The sequence below is a fragment of the Tasmannia lanceolata genome, unplaced genomic scaffold, assembly GCF_043159265.1.
Source record: "Tasmannia lanceolata isolate RefF3 unplaced genomic scaffold, GAP_Taslan_0.1 ptg000044l, whole genome shotgun sequence".
Classification (NCBI taxonomy): Eukaryota; Viridiplantae; Streptophyta; class Magnoliopsida; order Canellales; family Winteraceae; genus Tasmannia; species Tasmannia lanceolata.
In genome coordinates this window covers 5,880,927-5,895,468 of record NW_027518721.1, presented here as the reverse complement: position 1 = coordinate 5,895,468, position 14,542 = coordinate 5,880,927, and the positions used below count along the sequence as shown (strand labels likewise).

Sequence of the window (14,542 nt, the reverse complement as noted above, 5' to 3'; positions counted from 1 at the left end):
CAAAAAAGGTGCAAATGTCTGTCGGAAAAGGTGCATACCTATGCTGGAAAGGTGTAAACATATGCAGAAAAGGTGCAAGCAAAGGATTTGGCAAGATTAAGGGACTTAGGGTTTAGGGTGAGAAGAGATTGGTAAAACAAGATCAAGGATGGGATCAAAACCATGTGAGTCGCCTAATGATGCTCTACAACAAGATCAACTATCTTGGTCTCACTACATGTTATAAATCATTGGATAGCTATGTAGAAATTTACATTTATAAGGTTTTAATTAAAGTAGAAGAATGGATCGTACAAGGGAGCATTGGGTGGGGTGCATCACGAGGCAACTCGCATGGCTTGTTTCTAAATGTCGGCAGTAGAAATCGACACAAAACGATCAAAACATTTTTGTTTCCCACCCCACAAAACAAAATCCTTTGATAGAAGCATAGATTTTCATTTCCAGGGATTTATGGTTTTGAAAATTGGGAAAAGTATATTTTTAATAAAAAATAATCACCTCGAAAATAGCAATTACAAATAAGTGGAAAATGTGTCTTCTCAACAATATGGAACACCAACAAAATCACCCTTTGAACTCAATCCTAATCAGTAATGAAACCATATAAGTGATAAAAGGAATCATGTTGGATGGCTAAAGGTGTGCCGATTCTAATGAGGCAGAGATCAGAGCAGTGTTGCAGGGCCTTAGATTCCTATGGTATCATGATTTATCTAAGGTCAATATTGAGGGTGACTCTTCAAATGCTATCGGATGGCTAAGGATAGCAAGGTGTTCCCTTGGAGATTAGCCTGTTGGATTGATGAAATTAGGGATCATATTGGTAGATCAAAGGCTTCCTTTATCCATGTTAGAAGGTCCACGAATGTAGAAGCGAACAAACTCACTAGGGATGGAGTAGCGAGGCAAGATCTAGGTTATTTTGATTTTCTTCCTCCCTGAGAGGCTTTCGTTTTATTTTCCTTTTCCTTCTCCCTATTTTCTTTTTCTGTTTTTTGCTGACTATCTCGATCGACCTTCTATCTTCTTTTTCTTCACCAATGATATCTTAGCCATTCAAAAAACAAAAAAAAAGGAATCATGTTGGAGGTTTTAGAATGTGTTTAATTCATGGTTTTAAATTTCCACCGAAACAAAATCTCAATGGATTCGTTCCACTTCATTATTTCGAACGAAATTCCAACCAAAATGATTGGAACGATAAAAAAATTGGACGATGTTCCGATTTATAGTGTATAAAGCTGTTTTTCTCAACAACAAAAAAAGAAGAAAAAAAAAAAAAACTCATACCCTAATCTATCGCAGATAAAAGAAACCATGCAAATCAGATAAATACATTGTTTCTTGCTTTTCTAAGGAATTTTTTCCTTAAGATGTGTTTCTTTGATTTTTTCTTTTTTTTTTTTTTACCAAGACCCTTTTTTCAATTTAGAAATTTTCTAGTTTTTACTAAGGCCCCGCTTTTCAGTCATTGATTTGTTGCATTTATAGATAAATTTTCATTTTAATGTAAATGATGCAAACAATGGTTCCAATACCAATTGTAAAAGTAAGAAAAATTAATACTTTTTTATCTTTGTCAGTATGCTTTGTGGGTCCATCCTAGTTGAATTGGAGGTGGGCCCACTTTTTTTTCAGTGTGAAAAGTCACGGGAATTTCGAATTTCAAAACCTATGCATCATACTAATGATGAGTCTCTAACTAAGCACATAGAGGGAAAATGTTTTCTGTAAGCCATATTACGTTACATTTTTTTACTTTACATTTTATTTCATTTCATTAATGCAAAGAATGATGTTTAGTAGGCAACACCATTGGACTGCACAACAAAGTAATTGAATCTTATGCATTGGTTATCAAATCTACATGGACCAATACCATCTCATAACTCTGTGGTATTGATATAAAATTGAGGTCCTTGGAGGGATGACTGGTCATTGTACCATCTTATACTTCATTATATTGTACTTCTTTATTGACTTTTCTATTCCAAGCGTGTGCGACAACACATGTCATTAGGTGTTCCATGTGATTAAGCCATTATGGATGGCTTTCTTGCTTATATGATGGTGTCTAAGTATGTATTTGTACTAATTCTAGCATTTCCCGAAGTTTCATCTTAAAAATTTTTCATTTACATATATTTCTGTGACTTTACAAGATTTCCACCAGAATTTCCAACCGAAACAAAAAAAATTATGTTTCCAACGTAAACCGAAATTTAAAATCTTGGTTTAATTTCATCCACCCATTAGAGGCATAACTTCATCTCAATTCCATGCAGACCCAGTATGTCCTTGTTAGAGCTGCAATTTAAATTTGGCCCACTGACAGTGGTTGTTCCACCTAAAAAAAGTACAAACCTAATCTTTGATTGCAGTTAAAAGCTTACAAACCCACCTCTGAGATAAGTGACACCCTAATAAGTAAGAATAGGTCATTGGCCACATAAACTCAAATTGAGCTACATAAGTTGCACTTACATTATTAGTTGGTCCAACTATTATCATGTTTCCAATGCAGAGGTCCCCGCATTACAAATTGGAGACAAATCATATCTAGGTTTTAACAAATGATAGTTTGGGTCAAAGGAGGCCCTCTGAGCCTCATTAAATGGTTTAAGAAAAACACTACCTCGCCCCCATATTGTTTCTTTGCAGAAATTTCGGGATTTCTCCTTGTGCTCTTATTGGCATTAGTCAATCAGAGTCCTCTAACATCTCAAATCCACGTGACACAAATCATAGCGTTGACACACTACCAAATTCTGATGTTAATTCACACACACGCGAGCGCGCACGCACACACACACTTGGATAGTGGTGCAGGTATTATATACTACAAAGATTTGATTTGGGGACTCTCTAATTTCCAAAATCTTAGGATATATATATGGAAAGGATCTGATATGTGAGTGTGGGATGTGTAAGGATCTTAGAAGCAGGAATCTTCTCTCAGGGTGCCGCTCCCACCTCAGAACCTCGATTCGGCGCTCCTTAGGAAGGAGCTTCCAGGGAGCGTGACCCCAAAGAGATGGGAACCTCTCATGATGCTCCAAGCCTGCTCTCGCTCCCAGCCTGCCTCTATTACTCCATAAGTCCTACCATCATCAACTTTCTTGCATCAAACTCCTTCAACTCTTCAAAGTACTTTATTGGAGCAAGCACAAAGGCTTGTGGATCTTCAAAAGGTACGAGGAACGAGTGAACGAAAATGAAGATGGTTAGAAATTACTGCTTTTAAATGTACTTAAATTTTGAAAGATACATATGGAAATGGTTAGAAACTATTATTTTTTGATGTACTTGAATTTTGAAAGATATATAAAGAAAATACTACATACACGCTCCCACGGCGCTCCCAAACTTAGACTCTTCTAGACCCTCATGCTTCCTCGCCCCCGCTCCCACCTCCGCCCTCGACCCCGCACCCGCTTCGTGCTTCTAAGGTAAGGATCCTTCAAGGATATATTATAATTATTCGAACCTACGGTGGTTTGAATTTTGGAAAGCATGCATGCCTCTCTCATACAACAAATCAACCCATCATTTCTTAGGGACCTCTCTCTGTATCTTAGGATTCTCATTTCCTTTATGACAAGAAATATAAAAAGAATAAAGAAGTATTTACAACTTCGGATCATTTCTTTTATAATGTGGAATATAAAAAAGAATAAAGAAGACTTGTGCTCAAAAGGTCATCTTTCTTTTGTTTATACATGGAAGGCCACGCACCTAAAAAATAGCATTAAAATCCAAAAATGAGGATACGGATCAGCCACATAAGACATGCATCCCACACCCTTATCCTTATTGTATTGTGTTGAGTCAGGTACTCCAGCTCATTGAGAAAATTCATAGGGAAAATCTGATCTGATCGTGCACAAATTAACAGAAAAGTAAAAACAAGAAGCAAACCACAAGATGAACACCAAGATTGTATGTGGTTTGGCCAAGATGCCTACATCCACAGGCGAGAACACAATCTTCCACTATGAGAAAACAAAGTTACAACAATTACAATGGATTAAACCAAAACCCACAAACCCTTTCCCTTTCCCTTGTATGTCTCAATCAAGAATGTACACAAGAGAGTCCCCAAGAAAAATCGCAAGAGAAAACCTGAGACGAAAACCCAAGAAGAAACCCTAAAGAAGATCCATCTTCCTCTTTATCCTTCTCTCTCTCTCTCTCTCTCATGCCCAAGACAAACCCTCTCTTGCAGCTGCCCCTCACCTTGGTTGTGCAAAAAGGCTTTATATCTTAGGTTTTAGAAAAAAACCTAAAAACACACTTCTAATTTTGTCTCCCATCGAATCATGGGAAACAAAGCAACTTTCCCAACAATCTTCCCCTTGGCGTGTTTCCCAGCAACATGAAGATTTTCAGTTGATGTCACCATCGGTCTGCTGTAGCTACAAACCACCATTGGCCTTCCAAAGTAAGTACTACAGACCCTCGAATCATCCTGGTTCCGACTCCTCCCAATTTGATCAACATGTTGGCACATGTGTAGCTGCCAACCTGTTGACTCATCGAGTTAACCTTGGAGAGGGATCTAAATCCATCCTCCCCATTGTAGGTAACACCATCGTTTGCAACCTGGAAATCTGTCTCTACAGCAACTATTGAAGAGACCCTACGCATGTGCAGGCCTAGGGGTGCAACTTGGCTCGGGAGGGTCGGGTTTTCCAAAACCCTACCCTACCCGAGAATTATCTCGGGTCGGGTCTAAATTTTTACAAGAAAACCAAAGATTCCTAAACCCGACCCTACACGAGATAGTTTCTCGGGTCAGGTTTTCATTTTTTAGCATCGGATAGTGACTAATTTTAAAGATTGTAGGGGGGGGAAATCTTCACACCAAAAATTTCTAATTTATGTCATCAAGTGTACTTTAAGAAGGACACTGCATTTTCACATAACAAACTTGATCACCTCAATGAAAACAATTGTATCAATATTGCTAAAGTATAAAAGATAAACAACGCCTTTCTCCAACATCTTAAGCTTTTGGAGAAGTTCGTAAGTTAACATGGTATTAGAGCCAAAGGTCTCGGATTCAAACCTCCCAGATGTCAAAAAAATCCACATGCGATGGTCAGCCCAAGGTGGGACCACATGTGCCACGTGTTTGCCAAGTGGGCCACACGTGAGGGGGAGTGTTTAAGTATAAACGATTAAATACTGCCCTTCTCCAACAGCTTAAGCGTTTGGAGAAGTTGGTAAGTTAACACGGTTTCAGAGCCAAAGGTCTCGAGTTCAAACCTCCCGGATAGCAAAAATCCACATGCGATGGTCGGTAGGGGTGGCAACGGGGCGGGTCGGGGCCGGATGTTGGGGTCCCCTTCCCCTTCCCCTCTGCGGGGAATTTTCCCCCTCCCCTTCCCCTTCCCCTCTGCGGGGATGGTGGGGAATCCCCCTCCCCTCCCCGCGGGGAATATCTAATCCCCTTCCCCTTCCCCTTCCCCTTCCCCTCCCCGCATCCTTCGGGGACAAAATCCCCGCCCCGCCCCCTCTTTGGAACCCAATCAAACCAGCAAACAGAGCTTCTTTCTTCTACGTCCATTACAGACAATATTGTGATGAATGCTATGATTCTATTCATGTGATCAACAAACAGATGGACAAAATCAGAAATGCATGGATGAGACAACAAACATAAATAACAACAGGACCTCATCTTTCAGCAATTTTCTGCATAAATTATGGAATGATAAATAGGAAATGAGCACCAGGATTACCTTCATTAACAGGCAGCCAATGTGCAAAAAGTAACTATTTCAGTAGTCACAATGAACTTTAAAAGTCCATAAGTGGGCGCTCACACACGCAAAATAATGTTCATTAGTTCATTCTGTATAGCATGTTAACCCCCAGATGAGCATGAGAAATGAGAATGGAGAAGAAAACAAAATCAACAAATGACTTATTTCTTTAACTGCAATTCAGTCTAGTGCTGACATGAAACAAATTTCTAGTAGCTAAATTTTTCTTGTTGAAAATTAAAACCTGCAATCCAACCCTAAAATTTTGTCGGCACTACGATTTTTTGATAATTGCATACACTCAGCGTCTCAGGCTCTCAGCTTGTCTTTATTATTTCAACATCTGTGAAAAGGTTATTATAGTTCCCAAAATGCTCTCAGAAGCTAATTAAAAGGAAAAGACAAGCTAAGTTTATGTTTGGGGGAATCTTGTAGCCGATCCACAGAGTTTCTAGTAGTTTTCCTTAAAAAAAACACTTAAAAATTTACAAAAAAATGGCATTGATTAGCGGGGCGTAGCGGGGCGGGGACAACCCCTTCCCCTTCCCCTTCCCCTTCCCCTCCCCGCACCGGGGAATTTTTATAATCCCCTTCCCCTTCCCCTTCCCCTTTCAAATCGGGGAATCCCCTCCCCAAACGGGGCGGGGCGGGGCGGATCCCCGCTTTTTCGGGTGAAATTGCCAGCCCTAATGGTCGGCCCAAAGTGGGACCACATGTGCCACGTTAGGGGTGCAACTTGGGTCGGGTCGGGTTGAGCTTGCAAAACAATGAATTGGAATCAACCCGAACACGACCTGATTTTAAGGTAAAAGCTCAACTTGAATTCTGAAAAATCGACCTGAGTTTGCCAAGTGGGCCACACGCGCGGGGGAGTGTTAAAGTATAAAAGATAAATAACGCCCCTCTCCAACAGCTTAAGCTTTTGGAGAAGTTGGTAAGTTAACAAATATATTGTAAAATAATTTTCTATGTTTTTCAAGAGATATTTAAGAAAGTCACAGCGCACCCATATGAGTTGGGTCGAGTTTCGGGTTTTTTTTCTTTAAACCCGGCCCCTACTCAAGATTGAGTCGGGTTTTCTAATTTAAAACCCAACCCAAGACCCATGATTTCTAAACTCGACCCATGTTATTTTCGGGTCGGGTCGATGCGGGTCGGGTTTTACCCGACCCAAGTTGACCGACACCGAAATCAATGAAATCCGAAACGGTATTTTATTTCGGCCGAAGTTTCGGAATTTCAGTCAAAATTTCACCCAAAAATCTGTTTTTTTTTTTAATTAATTTAATATTTTACAGATATTACCAAAATCTTATATCCAATAAAATCGTAGTTTCCTTGTTTCGCCGGATTTCAGCCAAAATTTTGAAATTTCGGTCGAAATTTCGATTTCAGTGGGTTCCGAAAGCGGTACCGAAACCAAAATTTCAAACCATGGCTGCAGCCCTACGCAGGCCATTACCATGTTTCCAACTACCCATCAAGATCTTACGAACACTAGTCACTGCCATAATTTTAAATTTCGTCCCAAATTCAAATTTTCAGATTTCGGTCGGGTCCGAAACCGAAATTTCAAGAAATCCGAAATTTCAGATTTCCCAAATTCCGGCCGAAGTTTCGAGAAATTCAAATTTTTTAAAAAAATTATTATTATTATGAAATTTCGGCCAAAATTTCATAAATATTAAAATATTCCTTTTTTGTGTACCTGAGTTCGGCCGAAATATCGGTTTCGGGCCGAAACGTATACCGAAAGCAAAATTTAACACCATATTCACTGTGTCTCCGACTAGAGATATAATAAGCCACACTTCTCTCCTTTCATCAAAACCATACAGCCACGCCTGTGATTTTCATGGCTCCACCTGCAACCCCTGGCGCCTGATCAGCCAAGTGATACTAGATTCTTTCATAGCTTTGGGAAATATGTCACACCAGCTAAAGTATGAACCACTCGATCAAACATCTTGATCGTCAACATCCCAACTCCCGTGACGTTACAAGTAGACCCGTCACCTAAGGACACTACACCCGCTCTTATCTCTTGTAACGTATCATCATATTCCCTCCTAGAGCATACATGAACAGAGCAATCTAAATCTAGAATCCACTCATCATGAGGAGAAGTGTGATCATAGTTACCAGATTCGCCATCCGCCCTCCAACCCACGATCCCAAACATGGTTTGCTAGCAATCCGGATCGCCAAACATGACGACCCGCGGCGACCCATGGGAGAGAAAGAGAGATGCATGTTGACTAAGGGAGAGATGGAGAGAGAGCTACAAATTTTATATATTTTGGGTTGGATTTGGAACTAGAGCTTTCTTTTTGAAAAAAATATGTAGGGCATACATGAGTTTTTTTTATTTTGTTTATTAAATGGATGTAGTATGGACTATGGAAGGATATTCATATATTCCAACAGGAACTTTCTTTTTGAAAAAATATGTATGACATACATGAGGTTTTTATATTTTGTGTATTAAATGTGTAGTGTGTACTATGGAATGATATTCTTGTAAAAATATATGAAATTATATGTATATATATATATATGTGTGTGTGTGTGTGTGTGTGTGGAGAGAGAGAGAGTCTGAATTAGAGCTTCAAACTAACCCGTGACCCCGAATAGCGAACCAACATAGCATACCCTTATTGTACCGCGTACCAGGCTTATCATCAAACTTCGTACCCGTTCCCGTACCGCGTACCAGGCTATCATCAAACTTCGTACCGGAACGAACTGCGTTCCAGGTAACATTGAGTGTGATTACCTGTGGAGACTGTGAGAATGTCTCCAACCTCTTCAGTCTGCTCATCCCTTACGGCCATTGCTGTTTTCGTAACACCATTGTCCGACTGGTTTTCGTAGCACCATTGTCCGACTGGTCAACTCACTTCGGACAATCCGGCTTGATGTGGTCGTATTCCTTTCAACGGTAACATTGTACGCCCTTTCCATTGACCCTAGATCTTGACCTGCCTTTTCTTGATCCTCTGTCAGATGACCTTCTTCTTTGATTCCCACAATGAACAACTAGCCCATGCTCTTGACTCTCATCAAGAACATTTTTCTCCTGCATCTCATTCAATAAAAACGATGTCATGACTTCCTCTAGCTTTGTTGTATCCTTCCCATACAATAAAGTCGTCACCAAGTTGTCATACGAATCGGGAAGCGAAGTAAGAAGCAAAAAGGGCATTGTCTTCTTCCTTCAACTTTTCACCAACCTTGTGGAGCTGATCAACAAGCCTGTTGAATACATTAATGCGTTCTAGAAGATTTCTGCCTTCCTGCATCTTCAGCTCGTACAATTGCCGCTTCAGATGCAATCGATAAGCCAAGCTTTTTTATATGTTCCAAGTTCTCCGACAATTAAGGCGCTTCTTTTTCTTCCATAATATTATCTGTCAAACATAGTCGAATCGTTCTGACCGCCTTTGACTCGGTGTCTTCCCACTCGGCATCCGTCATCTTCTCTGGCTTCCCATCCTTTCCCTTCAACGCTTTGGTCAAGCCCTGTTAAACTATGATGTCCTTCACCCTCATTTGCCATAGGGTGAAACTGCCCTTTCTGTCAAACTTGTCAATGTTGAACAGGGTAGAACTCGATTTTACCGCCATCTCATATTACTTTGCACTTCTTGGTGTAGCGTTCCACCTCGAACAAGAATCTTTCGGAAAATCTTTCTACCAACACTGATCGCTCTATCCATGATCCAACTCCAACCACGACACCCACAATTGCGCCAACCCGGCCCAACGACGATCGCTGCAACATGTGCTATGATACCACTTGTTGCGAAATTTCGCTGAGCAAATCCGATCCAATTGTGCACAAATTAATTGAAAAGTAAAAACAAGAAGCAAACCACAAGATGAACACCAAGATTTTACGTGGTTCGGCCTAGATGGCTACATCCAAGGACGAGGACACAATCTTCCACTATGAAAAAACAAAATTACAAGGATTACAATGGATTAACCCAAAACCCACAAACCTGCAACCCTTTCCCTTGTTCTCTCAACCAAGACTGTACACAAGAGAGTCCAAGAGAAGAATCCCAAGAGAAAACCCAAGAAGAAACCCTAAAGAAGATCCATCTCTCTCTCTCTCTCTCTCTCTCTCTCTCTCTCTCTCTCTCTCTCTCTCTCTCTCTCTCTCTCTCTCTCAAGAGAAACCCTCTCTTGCAGCCATCACTCACCTTGGTCATGCAAAAGACATTTATATCTTAGGTTCCAGAAAAAACCTTAAAAACACTTCTAATTTTGCCTCCTACCGAATCGTGAGAAACAGGGCAACCTTCCAAACACACCTTTTCTGAAGGATCCTAGTTTCATAGTATGTACGTATGCGTATATACCTTCTATATTCAATGGCAGTGTTCCTCCTCCCTCCTATGATTGCTTACAGCAACCATGAAGCTGGCCTTTTAACCTACCATTTTTAATGTTTTATACAAAAAAATACATAACAAGCATCATGTACTTTAATTAAACCAAACATGAACATAATTTCATCAAACAGCACATCTTCACATTAAACCTCACAATTCATCAGTTAGTTCATTGGCTCCATCAAGATTTAAAAATAATGTTAAGATTTAAAAATAATGTTAGAAAAACAGATTTCTCAAAATTAATAGAGATCATTTGCATAATTCTAATAGCAAACTTGACGAATTTCAAAAGAGAAAACATTCAATCTGACAAAAGCCAATCGAAACGAACACAAAACAGAACAAATCAAGAAAACAAATAATCTGTAATTCAGAAAAATTGAATACGTACACGGCGCGATCGAGATGTTTCCCAGCTTTCCAATAAGCATAGGCCATAGTGAACTGATACAGATCCGTAAGAAGCGGAGATACCATTGGATTCATCGGTCCATGAATCGGAGAGAACGAGTTCTGCTCTTCATTCGATCCATTTGCATTCGAGTTAGTCTCCATTCTTTTAAAAAATGACTCTTCTCTTTTTTCTAGGGTTTTGTTCTTGAGTTTCTTATTCTGCTTATGCTAAGAAAGAGGGGAAAGGGGAGACGGAGAAAGGGAGGATTTGTTGTTTACGGTTATGACGGGAACAAGGAAATGGGAAATGACGTTAGCAACGAACACGAGTGAAAGATTTTTAATATCAGAAAATATGTGAAGGGGGAAGCTTTTGCTGTTTGTTTATTTTGGGGAGAGAGTTTTATTTGGTGACACGTGCAGGAAAGACAAGAGGTTCAATGTTTTTGTTAAATGTTTGCTTATCCAAAAGGACGAAAATAACGGTGTATTAAGGTCAAATTTTAAAATTCAAAGAACCTAGATATGGCATTTATTAAAAAAAATCAATCCTTAAAGTCATGGGTGATGATAAATTCGCTCCCCTGTAGGATAATTCGCACCTCAAGAAGTCAACAACTGTTAAAGTCTGCCACATATTCTCCTTTAAAGGGGTGCAAATTTATCATCACCCTATCATTTAAGTAATTCATTATAATAACTTTTGGGTGATGATATTTCACCCCTGCATTACGTGCGCACCCCCCTTATAACCTGATTTGACATGAAAAGTGGGCAACTTTATGTCAAATCACATTATCAGGGGTGAAAATATCATCACCCTAACTTTTTTGTATAAACTAAAACTCATCGTCCCATCCTTGATATTTGATCCAATAGCAATCTACCACCCTTGATATTTGATCCAATAGCATCTCCTCAAAATTTCTCTTATTCGTACCACCTTTACTTGTTTATATTACTTCCCTTCGTCATATAATTTCTCTTATTTCTCGAGAAAGTATTGTCCAGGGCGTCTTGCATTAGTGGGAAAAAGAAAAGGAAATGACATGCGACATTAGTAAGAAAGGAAAAGGACACGATAGCTACCTTTGATAGCATCATGCATTAGTCGGAAAGGGAGACGAAAGGAAAAGGAAATGACATTGCTAACTTTGGCAAAAAAAATATCAGGAGTTTTTTTTTTTTTTTTTGAAGGAGATTATTGTAAAGTGATCATAATTGGTTGATTTCAACCATTCATGGGAAAGTAAATGGGATGGTTACATAGACTACTTTAAAGTGGTATTTAAAAAGAGTGGATTTCACCTATGACTAAGCATAGTTAGCAAAACGTGATTAGGCAAAAAAAAATGGAAGAAGAAAAGGTTGAGTTTAATACGGTATTATATAGTTAAAAAGACTAGTAAAAAAAGGTTTAAAACATGTTTAAAATGTGGTATTAGATAATGTTAAATTTAAGGAATTTCAGTAATCTCTGGATCAATTTCATTAATCATAACAGGTGCTTAAATAAGCACTTACAGATAAACAAGTAAATAGATAAAAATGGAGATGGAGAGAAATTATCCTAATCTAATTAGTTACCTAAACTAAGTAGGTTGCCTAATCTACCACCGAGATCAAAGATCCGATCTTATCATATCATATCATCTCATATATCTTAACATGCCCCCTCAAACGTATATTGATTGAAAATATATATAAGTTTGCTTACAATGAAAATTCCCAGATTGATTACAATCAAATGTCCCGACGTCCCCTAACAATTGCAATAAAATGTCCTCCCTCATGGTAAGAACAGAAAATGTCCCCAAATAATTAGCAGTGATGCACACCCAAGCTGATGACGAAGGTCCACTTGCTTCTCGCCAAGGGTCCTCAGATGCCTGTTGTCGCTTACCAGATGAATAACGAAGAGAGACTTAAGGCCTTAATGGGTAGTCTAAATGAGATGGGTCACTATAGACCAATGCCATAATTGGCGAAAATGAGCCGATGGGCAAGACAACTCTCTCAGGCACGCACTCCAAGGGTTCGAGGCATACACCTCAATGGACGGAAGCACCTCAACTGAATAGTGTAGCTACTATTTCAGGCACGCACCCAAGGGTCCGAGGCATATACCTCAATGGACTGAAGCACCTCAACTGAAATAGTTTGGAGAAATGAAAACTGAGGAAAAATAGGTAGGTAAGCGACAACAAGCGGCTTAGGGACACTAACTATTGGCAAACATCAAAGGAAATATGAAACCTTTTAAAAGAAATGGTCAGTGTCTACACAAAGAGGGTGTGATTACCAACTGTTGCATAAAAGAGAAAGTGTGGGGATTAAAAATGTGGTATCTATTTTGCCGTCCCATCTTTCCCTTCATATGGCAGATGATAAGGTAACCAAAAATGGAAGGCTAGTGGATTACAATGGAGATTTTGCCAGATTTCTCAAAAATTAGAAACAATATGGGGAAATTTGTGGAAGTGGAGAAGGATACCACACGAATTCAAATTTATCCCCACCAGCACCTCCATGTTCGGCCAACAATGGGACTCCAATGGAAAGCATTACTTTCTGAAAAGGGGCTTTTTTTACAACATGTCCATGGAATACATCAATGATTTGTTCCTGGTCCGTTGAATCGAGAAGTTGGCATTGTTCCATTGCTAGCAGCCATTTTTTGTTCGGTTGAATTGGTTGGATCAATTGTAGTGGGAATCATGTTGGAAGTGGACAACGGTGATCGGATATGATCTGTTGAAGAAGATCTAAGTTGGGATTGCAAAGAAATTTGGGTTTAAGAGAGCAATAAGCAAAAAGAAAAAAAAAAGGCCAGGCGGACGGCTAGATCGGCCGCCCGCCGGAGATGGAAGTTCTTGTCTTGTGCTCAAGGCTAGGTCAGATCGACCTGCTCTGATACCATGTTAAATTTAAGGAATTTCATTAATCTTTGGATCGTTTCATTAATCATAACATGTGCTTAAATAAGCACTTACAAATAAATAAGGAAATAGATAAAGATGGAGATGGAGAGAAATTATCCTAATCTAATTAGTTACTAAACTACGTAGGTTGCCTAATCTACCACCAAGATCAAAGATCCGATCTTATCATATCATCGCATATATCTTAACAGTTAAAAAAACATAGTAAAACGTAGTGAGAAAAGCGTTCATGCGCTGCAGCGCAGGGAGCTTAACTGCGCTTTAGTTGTTTATAAAGCCTCCCATTGGTTCGTATAGCGGGTCCTCCTTTGAAACATATAGCGGGTCCACAAGAAAGGAACCAATGGGAGGCTTCATAAACAACTAAAGCGCAGTTAAGCTCCTGTGCTGCAACGCAAGAACTCTTTTCTCTTAAATTAAATGTTTAAAACACATTTTAAACAATGTTTTCCTAAAAAAATTGGAATTTTTTTTAATGTAAAAGTTTTAAAATGGGTATTTAAACACAAAAAACATGTTTTTTTTTCTTTAAAAAACTACTATTTAAAACAACATTTTGCTAAATATGTGACTAGTCTTATTGGTTGAGATTAGTCTAATTGAAAAACCATTTTTTTCAATTTCAACCATTCACGGGAAAGTGAAGTTTGCTTCTTGATGTGAAGCCCATTTCTTCTCTCTCTTTCTCCTCTTTATTAACAAAGACCCAAACCCTTCTTCACAGCTGTGAGAGCTCGTAGGCTTTTTCAACCAGTAGAACAACCAGGAAGTCTCCACCACACATTTAGCATATGAGCTGCATGATAATCCGACGTCCAACAATTGCAATTAATGTGAAATTGACACAGCTTGTGTCCGTTGTTTTTTCCCGTTCCAACCTCTGTTGTAAGATTTTCCTCCAAATATAAAATTGCATACCTGTATTTCTGCCAAAAATAGAAAAGAAAACTGATGAGTAGAACCTTTTCGATGAGGCGAGATGAGGCACAGACTAGGTCGCTCTCTTTAAGGTGATTTTGCGCCTCTGCGGAAG

The 14,542-nt window shown here is 39.2% G+C and overlaps 1 protein-coding gene across 2 annotated transcripts in view; it reads right to left on the bottom strand.

The window, feature by feature from the left end:
* Positions 1-10,922, bottom strand: part of LOC143863801 (nicotinate phosphoribosyltransferase 2-like) — a 78,404-nt gene extending 67,482 nt beyond the window's left edge. The window contains exon 1 of one of the 2 annotated variants that reach the window (XM_077374567.1): positions 10,566-10,922. In XM_077374567.1, the coding sequence (XP_077230682.1) occupies positions 10,566-10,729 (164 nt within the window). In that variant the 5' untranslated portion in view covers positions 10,730-10,922. The remainder of the gene's footprint in view (positions 1-10,565) is intronic. The other variant, XM_077374568.1, reaches the window with a different exon arrangement.
* Positions 10,923-14,542: the final 3,620 nt, after the last annotated feature.